Genomic DNA, 17566 nt, shown 5'->3' with positions numbered 1-17566 from the left:
TGTACCAGAGCCAAAAAGACATCTTCTGGACTAATTTTCTGATTTGCCTGTAAGCTTTTTATTGTGATGTGAAAATTTCCAGTGAAGCATTTTTCCACTCTTTATATCATGCATTAGCTGATCATCATTGATTTCAGAAGTTTCAGGAGCAAGAGCTATAAATGAGAAAACAAAATAACACACAATTCAATGAACATGACAAAATACTCTCGTAATCTCTGTGATTTTGGGAAGCCAGAATTTATTGCAGTGCAACAAACTGCAATAAATTAAAATTCTACATTGATTTAACCCACACTGTGATAAATTGCTGTAAATTAACAGTGGATTTACCCAGAAGAGCTGCCGGAAAGTTGGAGGAATAAAATACAGACTGAGAAGATAAGGCAGGACACAGTGTATGTATGATTAAATGTAACATATAATCAAATAGTCGCTTCATGCATTCATGTAACGGAGGAGCCGAGATAAAGATAAACTTATCGCCATGAACTGACAGTGTCCAGTGTGGTTTTCTCTTTGTATTTATGTCAAACAGACCATAAGGCAGCATCAGTCAACAATTAGATCCATGTGTGGTGGAGATTTAGATAATTAATAAATTGTTGACATGCAACAGAGGTTCCTGCTGCTGATGGTCGCAGGTATTTACTGACAAATACCTTTACACACCGTGTAACACTTGACGTCATCGTCATATTATTTGAAGGACGTCACGTTTGAAAAATCAACAGAGGGGAGTTAAATTCAGAATCCGGGATCTGCTATTGGACACACAACACGGTCAGTCTTCACCCCTCGTCCAATCACAAGCCGCTCAAATTCCCGGCTAACCAATCGGTGGCGGCCCTACAGAGGCGCAGTACCCGGATGAAGTTGAATCCACCCAGCATCCTCCGCTGCTGACATCCCTTTGGTAAGTGAGACAGTCACACGATTACGCAAATGCGAAACGATACAACCCATAAGACACAAACCACGCACTGCACTTTGGTATTTTGCTCTGAAATGTGCTTATTAAAAGATGTATTCGCGTCTCTTTCAGTCTTTGCCCACAGGATAGCATCTGTTAGCGCGTTAGCTGGCTAGCTGTAGCTATTTGGTGTTTTTCTGACCCTGTTTGACGTGATGTAAGACGGATAAATTGGCTGTAAGATAACATTATTCAGAGTTTTATTTATACATATATATATATATTGAATGGTGAGGTATTATTCACGAGGGATAGATGAAATGTTATTTGCAGGTTTGTTCGGTTTGGTCCAGTAATTTGAATGTTATCTGCTTTTGATCCAGGTAAGCAGCCATTACTGGTTAACAATGGTTTGTGAATGACTGCCCTATAACCAGCTATTACTAACGTTATTTCTACCATAACGGCTGCTAGTGTAGGGACTAGCCCAAGAAAAGGCTATACTTCTATTGTTTAGAAGAAAACCAGCACCAAAGTATTATTCTACATATCCTCTTCTTATTTACAGTTACACAACATCACAAATGGGGCGCAGGAAGTCAAAGAGAAAGCCACCTCCAAAGAAAAAGATGACGGGCAACCTGGACGTCCAGTTCACCTGCCCGTTTTGTAACCACGAGAAATCCTGCGACGTCAAAATGTAGGTAAACGCAAAACGGAACAAGATGAAGAAATGCACCATGATCCATATAACTAAAGTACTTAACGGTTCTCCAGGGAACGAACCCGCAACACAGGAATCATATCATGCAGCGTTTGCTTGGAGGAGTTCCAGACTCCAATTACCTGTATCCTTTTTAGACCAATTGTTTGTGGAATTAAATTCTCTATAGTAAGTATAGTATTGCATGAAAGTCAGGTCTAAAAGCCAATGAGCGAGTTGTGAGTCTTTTTTATTCTTATGGAATGTCCCTTAACCCGATTTCCATCAGATCTGTCTGAGCCAGTGGATGTTTACAGTGATTGGATCGATGCCTGTGAAACGGCAAATCAATAGTCGTGTTCCCCCGTGACCTTTGCCCCGATCCCAACTCAGTTCACTTACATTTCCCCCCCCCCCCCACTTGTGAGCGGCCCATTAAATCCAGCCCTGTTCAGCAAGCACAATGCAGCAAAATCTTTCAAAGCCAATGGAAGCGTACAGGTATTTGTTTTTACTTGACGTGCTGGTCAGTTAACCTTTTTTTCCCAGTGTGGATGGATGAGCACGACACGCTCCTCTGGCTGGGCCAGAGTCAGCATGTTGTTTGGTCTACGTCGCGGTTCTCTGTGTAAATGATTTTTATATGTCCGTACTTGTCCCATTATGAAACCATTTTATTACTTTTAATTGATTAGATCACGACGTTGTCTCTTTTTCTTTCCCAGACTAAAAAGTCTCGTCACCGTACTGGAATTTCCATGAGTGTAAAACACATTATGTTCATGTTGTTATTCTTTGTGTTTGTTAATGAAGTGAATATGACCGTTGTTTTCAGATTGTTGTAATTATTAGACGATATAGTGTTACTTTTTTAGCGGTAGCTTTTTAGATTTTAACCCAGTCTCAAATGCACTAAAATTTGTTTTTTTAATAATAATGCTAGTTTATTTATTTTCCTTTTTAAAAATCACAATCATGCAATGTCACTTGTGTGTATTTCACATGTAATGTGTATTTTTAACCAATAAGAAAATCAAATCAGAACCATATTTTTTTTTCAAGTGTTTTTTTTTTATTGCACAATGTCATGTTTCGTGAAAGTGTATAGAAATCAAATTTTAAAAATTCAAGGAGGTTAGCAAAGATGCAAAGTTTGAACAATGTTGAATCAAAGCAAACAAATTAAAGTGAAATGTTACCATGCATCACTCAACACGAGATCCTGGATCTCAAAGTGGACAAAAAACTACATTTGAATAAAGGGAATGTTTCCTTTAGATAAAAATACAGTAAGTGTACATGTGCTTTACCTCCACTAGATGGCGCTCTGCTCTGCGACACGACCCCAGGCCCACTCAGCACACGATCACAAACCGGGGGCTTATTTTCACACCTAATTCAAACAGTAACTGGGGGCAATAACTAAGAAATGCAGAGGTTGCGATGGCACTCCAGGGGCCGGAGACCCCTCTTTGTGCTGAATGAATGCACATTACTGCCGTCCAATGGGTTGAGCTCCGGGCCGACCCTCCACCCACATTACATTCAAAGCATTCGCTGGGTTAAACTGTTGGATGCAGGACATTTCAAAAACCACACTGGTCTGGATATTTGGCACGGTTCAGTTCGCACCAAGGCCGATGAAGAGTTAGGTACAGGATGATGTCCTGATGATATTTTACTTGAGAATATCATACAGTCATTGCTAAAATACCACAATACCGCTTTTCATGTAAACGTTTTCAAATGTCTGCTATATTTAAAGAAATAATCACTCTCAATCTCTGGCTGCAACTGTGTAAAAATACCATGTCAAAAAAAAAGAATATTGATTTAGAATTTCAATTTCAGGAATGAATCGTCACAATACCTCAAGAATACATTGTGGGTGTTATACCCTTTATTGTACTACTACTATAACCTCATTGTAACATTTTAATTACTATAACTGACAAATAAGTGGAATAAAAACGTACAAATTAAAAAAGAAAAAAAAAAATCACGCAAGTAGCATCAAGTGGAAATACCCAAAGTACCTCTGATTTGAACCTACTAAATGACTCACTCAACTATTAATCACAACACCTTCAAGTACCTCCTGTACTTCGGATCAAAAGCCTCTACTCTTTTCCCCTCAACGCTTCCTTACAATCGACACAAAGCCGCGTGAATGAGCCCATGAGACGAGGGAGAAAGATGGCGAGGTGGGTGATTCTCAGGCTGCCCGAATACGACAAAAACAATTACCGGCCCTCGGCTCAGTCCGTGGACCCCTCCCCCGGAGCTCCTGCGTGGTCCCGAGGGGCCGCGGCGCGCTCACGTAGACGTGGACCACCGGTTCTGGACGGGTGAAAAAGTGTCAATTGCACCAACGCGGCCCCTGGTTCCACTGCCAGGGGACCTTTACATTCTGCCTTGTTACCGTTCAAACTTTATTCAAAGGGAAGGGGGGGTGTCGAAAAAATAATTCTGTAATTAAAGTAAAAAAAAAGAATATAGCAAAAACATTTTTTCTTTATAAATATCAGAAGGTTTTAAAGGGGATTTTTAGCCGACAGAGAGAGTTGTCCGCTGCATGAAATCTTAAAAGTAAGGTTGGTGCAAACACTATATCTTCTCTTTTTTGCCTTTTACTCCCACAAAGAGAAACATAATAAATCCATTAGAGTAAAAGCTACTTTAGAAAGGGACCTTAAATAACAGTCTGGTGGGATTTTTTCGTCACAAAGACAACTGCTTTTGGTTGTCTGAAGTTAAGCAAAGAGTTGGGGGCTGGGGGGGGGGGGGGGGGGGGGGGTTGCTGTGGTCCTCTCAGTCAGAGTACTGGTAGCCATCGAAGTCGGCCTCGCCCCCGTTGTCGCAGGGGGCCTCGGTGGGGTTGGTGCAGTACTTGTTGTCGTAGACCTGGCGCGGCAGGCCGTAGGAGGTCATGCCCTGCTGCGACGCCACCTTGTTGGTGCCCATCTGCAGGGAGATGGTGGTGCTGTCACAGTTCTCCAGCTCCAGCTTCTTATCGAAGATGTGCCTCCTGGTCCCCGGGGCGGTCATACCGGCCTGTAGTTGGGGGGGGGGGGGGGGCAGACGCATCGCAACCTGTTACATTGCGTGTTTCTTCTTTAATGACGGCTACTTTAACAGCACCATCGTTGGAATCAACTTGGAACTCAGTGTGTCCTCACCTGGCTGGCTCCCTTGTTGGTGCCCATCTGTAGGCTGATGGTGGATTGGTCTACGTGGCCGTCAGTGGCCATCTTGGAATCGTACAGGTGGCGGCGTGTGCCGTAAGAGGTCATGCCCTTTTGGCTAGCGAGCTTGTTGGTGCCCATCTAGGAGAGAAAGCGAAAGGCAGAGAGTTGAAAGAACCCAATGTGTAAGGCCTCAAACCCCGAGCCTTCATCTGGTGGAGTCAGAGCGTCTGTGAGGGCGTTCACACAAACGCCAACATCACGCCACCGTGACAACCTTTCATTATGTTATGTGCCTTTTTGGGGGGGGGGGGGGATGCGCTTTACTCGACGTCACATGTTTTTATGTCCCATCTTGTGTGTGTTTAACGTCACATGAGCTGTGGGTATTCCCTCAGAGTGAAATGCAGACTTCAGGAACAGGTTCCACTGCGAAAAAAGAACCCCTAGAAAGAAAAGCACTTTACTAGAAAGTGGAACGGAGCTGAATAGTGAAATGTGGGTTTTATTCCACATGGAGGGCAGGTTGGATTAGATTCAATAAGATGGTTTTGGGAAGAAGATATATTCAAATCAAGTCCAGCAGCGAGTACAACACAAGAGCATCTCAAAGAGCATCTCTGGATGCTTTTTGCAGCCACACAAAGGGCCGGTTCATTCGTTTACGCCGCTCTGACCTGCAGGCCGATGATGTTGCGTCCCTCCTTGAGCTTCTCCGGAGCGAAGCGCCGCTGCTGTTTCTCGGCGTACTTTACTCCCAAGTCGTACTTGGAGTGGAAACCTTTGGACTTGGCCTGAGAGAGAAGGGAAAGTGGTGGTGATAAGAGACCGTTCTTCGTACCCATATTTCTTTTTATTGTTCCTCTGCCGTCGCCATTTTGTAGTCCTACACCAAGGTGGTCAAAGCCACGGATTCTCCCATTCAGCAAACTTCAGAAGTGTGTGTGTGTGTGTGTGTGTGTGTGTGTGTGTCCTCACCATCCCAGCCAGAGCGATGAGCGTGCTCTGGACTTGAGTGTGGTTGACGTTCTCAAATAGATCGTTGGCCTCAAAGATGTCATCTGGCCTCAGGCCGAACTCTGTGATTGCGCGAACAAAATTTCCGATGTTTTCCAGCTGAGGGAAAAAAGAAAAAAACACACACACAGAGCCAGTTGGGAAGAGCAGGTTTTGTGGCAAAGTTCTGAGTAGATGTGCACCGATGCAGAATGCTGCCTCACCTGGTGCCAGTTTTGAGTGGAGGTGCTGATCTTCCTCACAGAACCCGGCTGAAGGACATTAATGAGTCTACAAAGAGGACGAAAAGTTCAAGTAAGTTAAATTTTTATGTTGCAATAACAACAACAATTCAAAAAGTTTTATAATGTGAACTTGGTTTCAATGCTAAAAGCATCGCGTCCACTTACTCGCACAACAGGACCCCGTCCTTCAGACTCTCCATGAAGCTTTCCCCGACCCGTTTGCCCGTCACCTCCTCAATCCACAGCCTCAGCTCCTCCTCCTTCTGGTGGTCGTACTTCCCTGCCAGCTGAGAGGAGATGGGACAGAGGTCAGAGGTCAGACCGGAGGTTGGGTTTTTGTTTTTAATGGTTAGCTTTCTTTCAAAACAGAAGCAAACAGCTTGAGTAAATAAAAACCGATGAATCTCCAAAAAATGTACGTTACCCAATTTTAAACTATTAACTGTTATCAGTGAAATGTGTCCTTTAAAAGATTGTTGCCATTCCATATTATTCAAATGTTTTATTTGAATAGTAACATTTACATCGTTTTGACGTAATTTACAAGTTTCCTTTAAGTAATTCATTACCAACTATATAGAATATAAGAACCAAGCTTTATTGGAACACAATATGAATATTGGTCTACATATAGTTTTATTCTAGTATTTGTCTAAGTTAGAAAAAAAAAAAGACTTACAGGGTGCAGCTAATTCGGATTAGAAGGATTTAACAATTGGAAAAGCAGTATCAATTTTCCCTCTAAATAGTGTAACAAATCTTTGCAGAAATAAAATGTTGTAACCCTTTTTAATGATGATTGAGAAAAATACATTTTTCAATGGAAATTCAATGGAGGGGTGATGAAATAGCGTCGTGGCCATCACAATGTAGAAGTCTTTAATAAGACACAGTGAAGGAGATGGATTTGTATATAAACACGTTTCAATGCTTCTTTTGTGTCACGTCTGCAGGAACCCAAATAAACACTCATTTCACCCACTTATCTCACAAGAGACACACTCTTAATCTGGGTCGTCTTTGGGAGTCTCACCCTATAAAAAAAGACATTCATTCAGGGATCGCAGCAACCCCCCCCCCCCAGAAAGCACTCCACCCTCTCCAATCGACCCGGCTCACATTTCCCTCTCACTCTTTTTCCCTCTCTCCCACTGGGTTTTCCACATTCTGCCCTTTTACAGCAAGGAGAGTGCTCAGACAAAGGGGTTCGATAGGAAAGGATCGACCGGGCCGTCATCTTGTTGTTGTTGTTGTTGTTGTTGTTGTGGTGCGGGGGGCCGCAGGCAGAGCAGCTCGTTTTCTGAGCTCACGAAAACAGAAAACTACTCGGTTAAAACAGTCCAACAACAATAACTCGATCTGCTTCTTCTGTAAACGGCACAGAGGTGGTCTAATCTGTGTTGATGGTACTGCTAAAGTACCTCAAAGTTGTACTTCAGTGCAGCGGCTACTTGTGGATCTTTACAGTGGTCGTAGTTGATTATCAGGGTGAATACTCGCAACGCCGTCAACTTCCTCAGTAATGTCAATCATTGTCTGTAACACAGGGATGCCCATCAAAAGGTAGCATAGATTAGATAGCATTAGCCACCATGAGCTGCTGGCCATACCTGCACTATGGTTCTACTCCAGATGACCCATCATTTACTAAACAAACATCTTGCTGTATTGAAGAAGACTTGAAACCATAAATGGAGGTAATAAATGAAGTGAGATTTCCTCTATCAGACTCATGAAAGCACTGGTGCGTTTATGGATTATTAATTCATCTCCGAATGTAAAGGTCACTGGAACTCTTGCATATCACCATGTTGGCAGATCTGTTTGAAAGCGATAATACAGAAACCCCCCCCCCATACACAAACAAAGACACGGTCCCACTGACATGGTGTCTCCACCTGCGTTCTGTCATTCTGGACTGCGGTGTAAACTGTTTAGAGAAAAGACACGTTGGGCTAGCAGCGCCCGGTGAGTCCTTAAAAGGCTACGAGATCACGCCGACGTACCCGTGGAGTGTCCTCTTCGTGTGCTGGAACGTACCATGCCAGTGTAACCCAAAGGAAACCTTCAATTCCCATTGTTTGCTCTACACAAAACACTGCTGCGTGCGTGCGTGTATAAATTGACTCGAAAATAGGGAGAAAAAAAAAAAGAAAAAAGGCTACAGCGGCGGGACAAAAAAACCTGAGTGCTGAATAGCAGTAATGAGAGGAATGTGTGTTTCACAGAGTCTAGTCCTCCTCTGTGTGTGTGTGTGTGTGTGACTGAAGGCCAGAAGAGAGACGGCACTATTCAGGGTCCAGACGACATCCCGCCAGGACAATAGTGATGATGATGATGATGATGATGATGATCTGGGAGTAGGAGCGCTTACACGCTGACCTTTGTCATCCTGAGCGGACTGTCGGCAGCTCTGACTCACCCCAGTGTCACTGGGCAGAAAAGAACGGCTTTATACTGACAACAGCTGTATTAACACCTCCTGTCAGGACGGTGACACCAGGAATGCTGGGAAATAAGGCTTGGCACCGTGCAGCGGGGGACTGCAGATAAACGTGGGACGCTTCGTCCTACAGATGATGGGACATTTTATAAACGCATGCAGTTTGAATTGGCTCAACTTCGACTCCTGTCAACATCAAAACGCCGCTTTTCATCGTCATGCATGCAATGTTACATTATGAAATGTCCCAATTTAACACGGACATGTGCACATTGTGGCACAACTAGGTGTACTTGGGTCTTCCGTTATTGAGCCATGTCGCTCACTCACACATGGACGTATTCATTCATAGAAGCCAACGTGGTGTCCCTTTATGGATGAATCTCTCTCCCTCCCTGACTGATACATCACATCGGTTTAAACGCCTCTCTGCAGGTTTTTGTCCTTTCCAACCTGCTCGAGGACAACAGGTCTACGACACGCGCATATCAAAGCTTTCATTCCATCTCCATATAAGGACTTCGCTACAAACTAGCAGCAGCAGCAGTTTGCCCACGACCCCCCCCCCCCCCCGCATCATCTTTAGGTTTATGAACACGACGTCGAGATGTTAAAATAGTTTCATAGAGAGTTGACAGTGTGCGTCATCACCCTGGTTTCCCCTTTTGACCCTTGACCCCAACGTTACCTGGGGGCTCAATGCTAGAGGTGCGTCTCTATTCGGTACATAACGAACGTGTGACACACACACACACACACACACACAGGTGAACCCACCTTGCTCTTGACCTCGGCAGAAAGACCGAAGGCCGGTCCGCTCCTGAAGTGTGTCGTCATCGTGTGGTCTCGTGAGGAGGCGCTTTAAAAATGGAGACGCGGGTTTACAACTCTCCGTCCGTGGCGGTTGAGGGGGGGGGGGAAGACACAGAAAAATGAAGAAAAAAAAAAGTTCCGAACAATTCCGTGTGTATTTTTCTTTAAAATCAGAACAAAACAATAACGCGTTCGTCGCGAGAGCTCGGGACCTGCTCGTGGGGCTTTGGAGACAACTTTCCGACACTTTTCTGGATCTTTTTTAACCTCTTCCCATGTGTGCGCTCTCTGATTGGCCCGCGGCCGCCGTCCAATCGGCGCTCAGCCTCCTCTGTTTTGGGGGAAAGGGGGAGGGGCAGAGGGTGTGTGGGATGTGATGTCACCGCTCGGGTATTAGATTTAATCAATGTCATTTTTTCCATCTTCACTCGGGCCGCCCGTTCAGATGCACTTTGCTGTGGCTCTGTCATTGTCAGCTGACAACAAGAGCACGGTCCTTATTACCACTCACTGTATTACACTACCATAATAATGTCATAAATATAATCACATTGAATAGGATTTAACAAAGCAGCATATAAAAACACTATTGTTCTAAATTGTAATATTGGGATGAAACAATAATATTTAAGATAATTTTGATTAGTGTGTTGGGCTAATCAGTGCTTTGAGCTCACGGTTGGTGTTGTGTTATTTCTGAACTGTGCGTATCTAAAATGTGGTGTTTTTGCATGTCAGATCACGTCTTATATCACGGCTTTCAATCAAGTCGGAGAGATGAGTCCAGTTTTGTGAAGCTAGATTGTGACATTTCAAACGTAACTGTATAAGTTGAAACCCCGGTGATGACCACAGGGACTTAGCAACCATGTCTACACTTCTTTGTAGACCCTGGAAACAGCGGCGGCAGCACTTTGTTTAAAAGCTGTTGAAAGCGGAGCCTTCGAACGTATCAAATTATTGTTTCAATCATCACATTCAAGCCAACGTGGACCAAAAGGTCCAAATGGAAATTTCACCATACAGTTCATCCTCCGTCTGCCGGGGAACATTGTGGGACGACAGCCCCACGACAGCTGCTAAATCAATGTTCCACACTAAAGATTAGCACTAAGTATCTTTCATGTGTAATTTCACAATTTGTCAGCCAAGCAGTGTGTTACTCACACACACACACACTTTAAATGCACTAGGATTTGATGTCTCTTTATTTGAAATTCACAATTAAGCCACTACATTCGTTAGTAACATAAAGAGATTGAGGACTAATCCATTTTTAACAGTAAACTGAACGATGTCGCGATGATGATGTTGTGATGAGCGATGTGAGCACCTGCTGGGACGTACGTCTCAATCCTCAATCCTCAAATCCTGTTTTTCATTTCATATAACAGAAATACATCCACACATACATGAACATGTATTTAGAGCTACTGTGGAGCGCCTGACGTAACTCAATGAGGTGGTTTTCCTGTTTTACTTCAGTGAGTCGCTTCCCTCTCCCCCAACAGGCAGGCGGATGACAAGGAAAGGAATGCAGCAGATTCAGGGGGGTCTGTGGAGTGGAAAGGAGTGTCAGGGGCTGGGGGGTACAGAGAGAGAGGGGGGGGGGGGGCGGGGGGGGCATGAGTCAACCCTTGCTTTTACTTTTTTTTTTTTTTTTGGTGTGTGCGTGTCACTTCCAGACACATTGCCTTCATGCCGGAGAGGAGCGCTCCAGAAAGGCCATCGATGGAGAGAGGAGGGATCCATGTATGTGGCGTGGGCGTGGCGATGTGAGGTGAAAGGTCAAGGGAGAGAAACAGTCAGTCAGTGACGGCCTGCATGAGCAACTCGCACTGACCCCCCCCGACGCCATGTGCACAGTGTGTCGTGCTTTACTGTGCGGTTGGCAAAGGGAATAAAAACAGACCTCACTTCAACATTCCTGCAGGACAAATGAAATATTTCAACCTGTTTCGTTTTACCTGTAATGTAAAAAATATATATTTATGATATTTGACTGCTATGTTAAGGAACTAATAGGTTGACACAGAGGGTTTACACTCCTTATTGTTCAGCAATAAGGCGCCTCAGTATCTGGTGGTAGGTTTTGTAATTCCTGGACCAAATATCTTTTTTAAATCTATTATATTATACAAAACAAATTTGGTATGTATCTCCATCAGATGTATATCAATGTGCAAAGTAAAAATGGACAGAAAAATAAGGAAAGAGAAGGAACATAAAAGATGCGGCTACATTTTCTGAGTAAAGTTGAAGCGTTTTCACTAACTCAAAGTTAATTTATTCATTCATTCATTCATCTAATCCACCCTCTTGTGACCTCGGGGTTCAGGACTTGCTGGTGAACATCGCGAGTAGTTCGAGTGACGCCGAAGGGACGAAAAGGGACTGAAAGCGTTTTGAGCGGAGCGTCGAATTGCAAACAACGCGAGGCGTTTTCAGCTCAGGCGCCGGGGAGCTGTTTGGAGTCCAAGTGTCAGCCGGCACGCGGGTCAGCTGACCACTCAGCGCGGCGAGAAGCTGATTGACACCCGAAGGACTACGGGCCCAACACGCCGCGGAGGTTGAAATGTTGACGGCGAGTGAGATTTCAGTTGAAGCGAACCAGGGACACTCGAAGTGTGTCGGCTGTTGTGCGAGTGGTGAAACCAGTTGAACTGGGAGAGATAAAAGCGCTTGAGTGGAAAAGCATGTTGCAGTGGATGCTGTTGCAAAGCATTTTTTAGTCTTTTACGTCCCCGATGACCTCAGCGCACCAACCAGCCCATAATGAAGGTAAAGTGCAATTAAAGAAATACAGCCACACCTTAATAGACCTTGTTCACTGTGTAACCTCCGGTACTCATACCACTGCTATGTAGTAGGAAAAAAGTATTTTATCAAAGCACAGCAGACTTCCATGGACAGCCCGAATATAAAGACAACATTTTTTTTTTAAATCATCAAAAAGCTTTGCAGTGTCTCACACACACACACACACACACACACACACACACACACACACACACACACTAAGCGAGGGTCCTGTAAACATCTCACGGAGGGGAGAAGAGCCACACTCATGGAATTTGGACACTTTATTTGGGCATGATGGGAGCGGGGCGGGGCCTGGGGTCGACTCCGGATTACAGATGTAACGTCTCTTGTGCAGGAGGAGGAATCCCTGGCACTGAAAATCAGATATTTACTGCGCGGTGGGATCTGCTGTTTACGTTGGCCACAAGCTCATCTGACACTTGGCCATTAGGCGACTTCTGGACACGCTCATGGCGCTGCAAAGCGTCATGTGGATGGTAGCTGAGGAGTAAATGGGCCTCGTTTTGAGGGACCCTGCATCTACAGTGTGTTTACTTTAACCAGCCGTCGGTGTTTCACGAGGGTACCTTTCCAGGGGGCTTGGTCCGGACGACGTTGCCGCGGTGATAGAGCGTCGCCAACCAGCGAGCAGCTGGACCGCCTGATGGTCTCCAATTTGCTTCTCTTTTGACGGGAGGAGGACGAGCTCACTGCACAGGGCTGATTCAGAGGTTGAGGACAAATTATGAGTCATGACATTTGACTGGGTGCAGACAGAAAAAGCTTCAGGACCTTTAGGAAGTAACAAAAACACAGACGGGGAGGGAGAGGGGGGGGGGGGCAGATGGAGACGGGGATTATCGCAGTTTCAGAAGAATTTAGAAGGGCATTTCTACAGTAAGCCCCCCCCCCCCCCTCCCCTCTCCTCTCTCCTCACACTGACTCCGTCTGGCTATTTATGGTAGAAGGCCTCACGATGCTGTGCAGCTCGGGGGAGTCACGAAGGCTCGGTTCATGGCATCATAATTCCAACCTGTTGCTTCAGTCGCACAGGAAGCTTCAAACAAAGCTGGGTTTGGTCCATAAATCCGCGCGCTTCAACGATACATGCTCATGTTTACAAGTCCATGAGCTCCTGTTTGAACGTCTTCTTTAAACGCCATCAAATTAAGTCCCCCCCCTAAAGAGGAGCGGACAGCGGTAGATGTCAATGTGAACTGGCTTTTGATTCATTCATCACAGCCCTCTTCCAACCCTTTCAGCACTTTTCGGGTCACTGGTTACATCATCACTATATTATCTATCAATCATCCTTTCAGAAGTCAACTCTTCAATAACTCAATGGCATCTTTTAACCAAATGTTGAATGAAATGAATCTTCCTGAACTCTTCAAGCTCCCACAACTGCTGTTGTACCTTCAGTGGCCCATATTTACAGCTCAATTCATCGCTTACGCTTCAATAGATGTTTGAACTCCCTTCGGCTCTCAAACTTAAACCGAGGGTTCAACGTTTTCTGGCTCCTCCACTTCAGTTTGTTTCAGCGCACGAACATTTTCTTCGTGTTTTGCAGTTCAGACCCTGGGATCATGTGCTAGAGCCCTCTCCGGCCTCCGATCCATGCCACCTCAGAGGTCGCCACCCTCAGCGGTTGTCACGGAAACCGGCGGCGCTTTCCGCTGCGGCGGCGCGGCCCTCACTCCCAAACCTGTGGCATCTTTGGCTGAGGAATCTGCTAACAGTTAAGTGGTGCCTGTTAACAAACTGGTTCAAAATGTGCAACGATCGACTCTGGCCAAGACTTTAAGTACTTACTAAAATCGGCTGTGTTTATAGCTTCTCCAAAGACTGGAATGTTGATTTTTTGGTATGTTTTTGTTTCCCCAAGGCTGGAAATATTCTTCCTCCTGAAGTAGCAACATCCCTAAAATCAACTTAAAAAAAACAACATGACTAAAACTTGCTCAATGCAGCGGATTCATTAAGTCGAAATGCCTGAGAGGCACAGCTGAGGGAAGCTAAACAGCAGCCGGAGGATGAGCCAAGCGCACACACACACACACACACACACACGGCCAATCGTGACGACAGGCGGTGTGCTTTTGCAACACACAGGTGTGTTCTGTGTCGGCACGACGTGCAGGTGATGATGTTCGTTCCCCCCCGTCCATGTGGGGGAGTGAAGTCGAGCAGAAAGCCCACAACCGCGAATGTGTGCAGGAGGAACCGTTCATTGAGTCTCTGTTATGTGACCATGTTTGGTAAAGCTCCTCAGGCGCAGCCTCCCAACACACACACACACACACACACACACACACACACACACACACTGTTAATAAATAATCACACAAGAGGAAAAACATGGAGCGATGCGGTGCCAACTAGCAGTAGCCGGCCTTGGCTTTGCTCATCACAGAAATGTGATGGATTATTCCCCCACGCCGGAGGCACTGCTCAAAAAAACACAAAACAGAGGAATGTGATGAATTGGAGCCAAAGTGAAATGAAAACCGAGGCTGGCGTGGAACGTGTAAACATTCACCTGTAGGGTCGAAAGGAAAGAGCCAGGAAACCGTTTCCTTTTGCCTTCAAACTTTATTGAAGAGCAACACGTTCAAGTAAGTCTCAGCTTTCAGCACTACGATTACATTAGTAGTGGTCACTGCAGACGACAAGGATCCGAGACACCAGGTAATGCTCAGACAAAAAGGCCTGTAGTGTAGGCGGTTTCACATTTAAAATCTCCAGAGAAAATGACAAACAAGAAAAAAAGACTGATCGTAACAAGAAATTGCATTGAGTTAAAAGACAAAATAAAAACAAAAAAAACAGGAGAGAGTGGGGGGGGGTGGGGGGGGGCACACGACAGAAGCCACACCGGCAAGTCATTCAAAAGAAGAAAAATCAAAAAGTAATTTGCCATCAGTTCGTCTGTGATTGCTTGCACTCATCACCTCGATTCAAACCGGAATTCACAGATCCAAGAACAGCAGTGGGCCGAAGAAGTGGACAGTGGTTGGGAAAGTACCGTGTGAGACCTCGAGAAGATGGACGGAGTAAATACACACTGTGAGTACCAGATTCTGATGCAGCTCTGTTACAATACACCTACGGGAGGAAAGGAGCCCGCTCACCCCAATGAGACACGACCACAGGTTTCAATCAGTACAGCGTGCACCTGGCTTCAATACCTGCTCACAGATGTAGAACACAGGTCTGTATAGAATATCTATATCTATAGATATAGATATAGATATACACAGTATGTATATAGACACACACACTTACATATATTCATTCTAGGATATAATGAACGTCGGCCTCCCTAAAGAAAAAAAGGCATTGTGGTTGTTCTAACCTGATACAATACAGAGCGTGGTCTCACAATAGCAGCCTCTTCATTAGTTCATTCCCTGCCCCCCCCCCACACAGACACACAAATATATCAGGTCTTGAAATAAACTCTGTAGAAAACCCTGACAAATACAAAAAGAAAAGAAAAACACTGTTTGTCCAGTTTGCTGCCTGCATGCTGAGGGTGGGGCCCGGGGGTCTGAGGGCGCTGTGCAGGACGCACACGGCCTCAGGACACCTCCCACACCAGAGTCAAAGGGGTTCTTTTTATTTTATTTTTTTTACTATTCACAGCTTTGAGTTTAGGGACGTCTGCCGCTGCTGTTCGACCGCCTGTGTGTATTTCAAAGTCAAAGAGAAAGGACATCACTGCCCGCCACCCCCCACCCCAACGACATTCAGAGGCACACCCCTGTTCTCGGAAATCAACACATCAAAACTCCCCAAGAAAGAGATCAGCTTTGGATTATAATACTTGGCCGGATTAATGGTTGTGCAGGCATATTATAAAAACATATACAAAGAGCATACATGTAGAGTACAGGGGGTAAATCACAGGGTCTTACATTAGAGTCATGCTGAAAGAGGAAAGAAAAAAGGCACAAGATACTGCAGCCCCTCCTCTGCGGCGATAGAAACACAGGGGGTGTGCTTTATAGTTCCAGTGACAATTCTCAGGCCAGTATCAAGCCACCGATAAGGGATCAAAGGGGACCGCCACCGCTTTTAGACATCGACAGACTACACGCGTCAGGAAGAAAAAAAGCTACAGCCTGTTCCTCAGCTTTGCTCGAGTGACGCCACGTTAGCCGCTACTAGCGCATTCCACTATGTGACGTAAAGCGTTTCAACCCACCGGTCTGTCTGCGTTTTTTAATATGCACATTAAAAAAACTAAAAACAAAACAGACTTAAAACACTGGAAGTCGTATTGCAAATAAAGTTTTTACATTCGGCTCTGGTGGAACAGTTTAGGCATGCGTGAGCTGCATTGAAAAGATGAGAGGGGGGGGGGGGGGGGTCCGGACGTAAAGATCAGAGTTGATTACGTCACACGAAACTGACGTCGCGCCTCCTTCGTCTTCGTCAAACCACATGCGGCGGCGGCGGCGCCCCCGCCCCCCGTTTCCTAAACGCGGCGACCTGATATTCACAGGGACTCACTTTCTCGCTGACTTTTGGGAGAAACTTTGTGCGCCACATCTGGATGGAAAGATAATAATAGCTAGAAAATGTAGAATAACACAGAATTAAAAAAAGTGTTTATTGTGAGTCCCCAAAAGCAAGAAAATGCTAAATCGGTGGAGTACGCCTTGAAGTTAAAAAGGAAATCGCAGCTCCCGCGGGAATCTGAAGCATCCTCTCGTTTCCGTGGTGATGCCAGCGCTGTAGTCGGGGGCTGCTTGACCGGTGAAGGTGACGATGATACAGAGAGCAGAAGGCCGGATGTGTCAATACGGACATGCACAGAATCACAGAACGCTCCGAGAGGAAAAAAAAACACTCACCGTTTCAGAGGACAACCCCCCCCGGCCAGTTTGAGGATCATTCATATTTAGAAGTTAATCATCTCTCTTGATGATTCGCCAAGACAGCGCAGAAATGAGCCACTGTGAGCATGCTGTGGGGGGATACGTTCATGGAGCAAAAAAATAAAAATAGCATGCAGATTGCCACGATGTCACAGATCGGTGCACCAGAATTCATGAATTCAATTCAAAAATGGCATATTGCTAGCGTCTCCACTGCCGACATTCTGAAAAGAAAAGTACAGCCCCGGGGCGTTTTGTCTAGAAGGATCGTGCATGGGCCTGTTGGCGTGGAAGCGACGGGGGCTTTGAGGACTTCAGTGATCAGTGATATCACAACCGAGAATAATTTAAAGACCAAAAGTCCCTCTTGACGGCAGAAAGAAAACATTGATTGATGGAGTCTCTGTAAGGCAGAGGAGGGGGGGGTGGAGGTAGAACAAAAACGATCCGAGCCGGACAGTGGAGCCCTGTCCAGCGAGGCAGAGGGTTGCCATGGATACAATATGAATTCACTACACAGTAATGCCGACATGGGGAATACTGAAAAGGCTAAATCGTCCTGTGAGGACGTTGGGGAGCG

At 45.4% G+C, this 17566-nt stretch overlaps 2 protein-coding genes across 4 annotated transcripts; one reads left to right on the top strand and one right to left on the bottom strand.

The window, feature by feature from the left end:
* Window positions 1–850: 850 nt before the first annotated feature.
* Window positions 851–2665, top strand: elof1 (elongation factor 1). Of its 3 annotated transcripts, XR_005120629.2 has the most exons (5): window positions 851–916; window positions 1482–1613; window positions 1691–1761; window positions 1906–2117; window positions 2342–2665. XR_005120629.2 is itself a non-coding variant. In XM_037477189.2 (4 exons), exons 2-4 carry the CDS (start codon window positions 1498–1500, stop codon window positions 1968–1970), a joined length of 252 nt encoding a protein of 83 aa, XP_037333086.1. In that variant the 5' UTR covers window positions 851–916; window positions 1482–1497; the 3' UTR covers window positions 1971–2665. The 3 variants fall into 3 exon arrangements, 2 of the variants coding, with proteins under 2 accessions (XP_037333086.1, XP_037333087.1); XM_037477189.2 differs by having other exon boundaries at window positions 1906–2665; XM_037477190.2 differs by lacking the exon at window positions 851–916 and adding an exon at window positions 927–993 and having other exon boundaries at window positions 1906–2665.
* cnn1b (calponin 1, basic, smooth muscle, b) lies at window positions 2539–9545 on the bottom strand. The gene is made up of 7 exons (XM_037477188.2): window positions 9263–9545; window positions 6208–6329; window positions 6022–6088; window positions 5780–5917; window positions 5479–5595; window positions 4796–4942; window positions 2539–4670 (listed from the first exon to the last, which is right to left on the bottom strand). The coding sequence occupies exons 1-7, from the start codon at window positions 9320–9322 to the stop codon at window positions 4428–4430; spliced, it is 894 nt and encodes a 297-aa protein (XP_037333085.1). The 5' UTR covers window positions 9323–9545; the 3' UTR covers window positions 2539–4427.
* Between the last annotated feature and the right edge of the window lie 8021 nt (window positions 9546–17566).

Source organism: Pungitius pungitius, chromosome 12 (genome assembly GCF_949316345.1).
Source record: "Pungitius pungitius chromosome 12, fPunPun2.1, whole genome shotgun sequence".
Lineage (NCBI taxonomy): Eukaryota > Metazoa > Chordata > Actinopteri > Perciformes > Gasterosteidae > Pungitius > Pungitius pungitius.
Note: the sequence above shows the minus strand (reverse complement) of the source record. Positions and strands in the feature narration are given on the sequence as shown.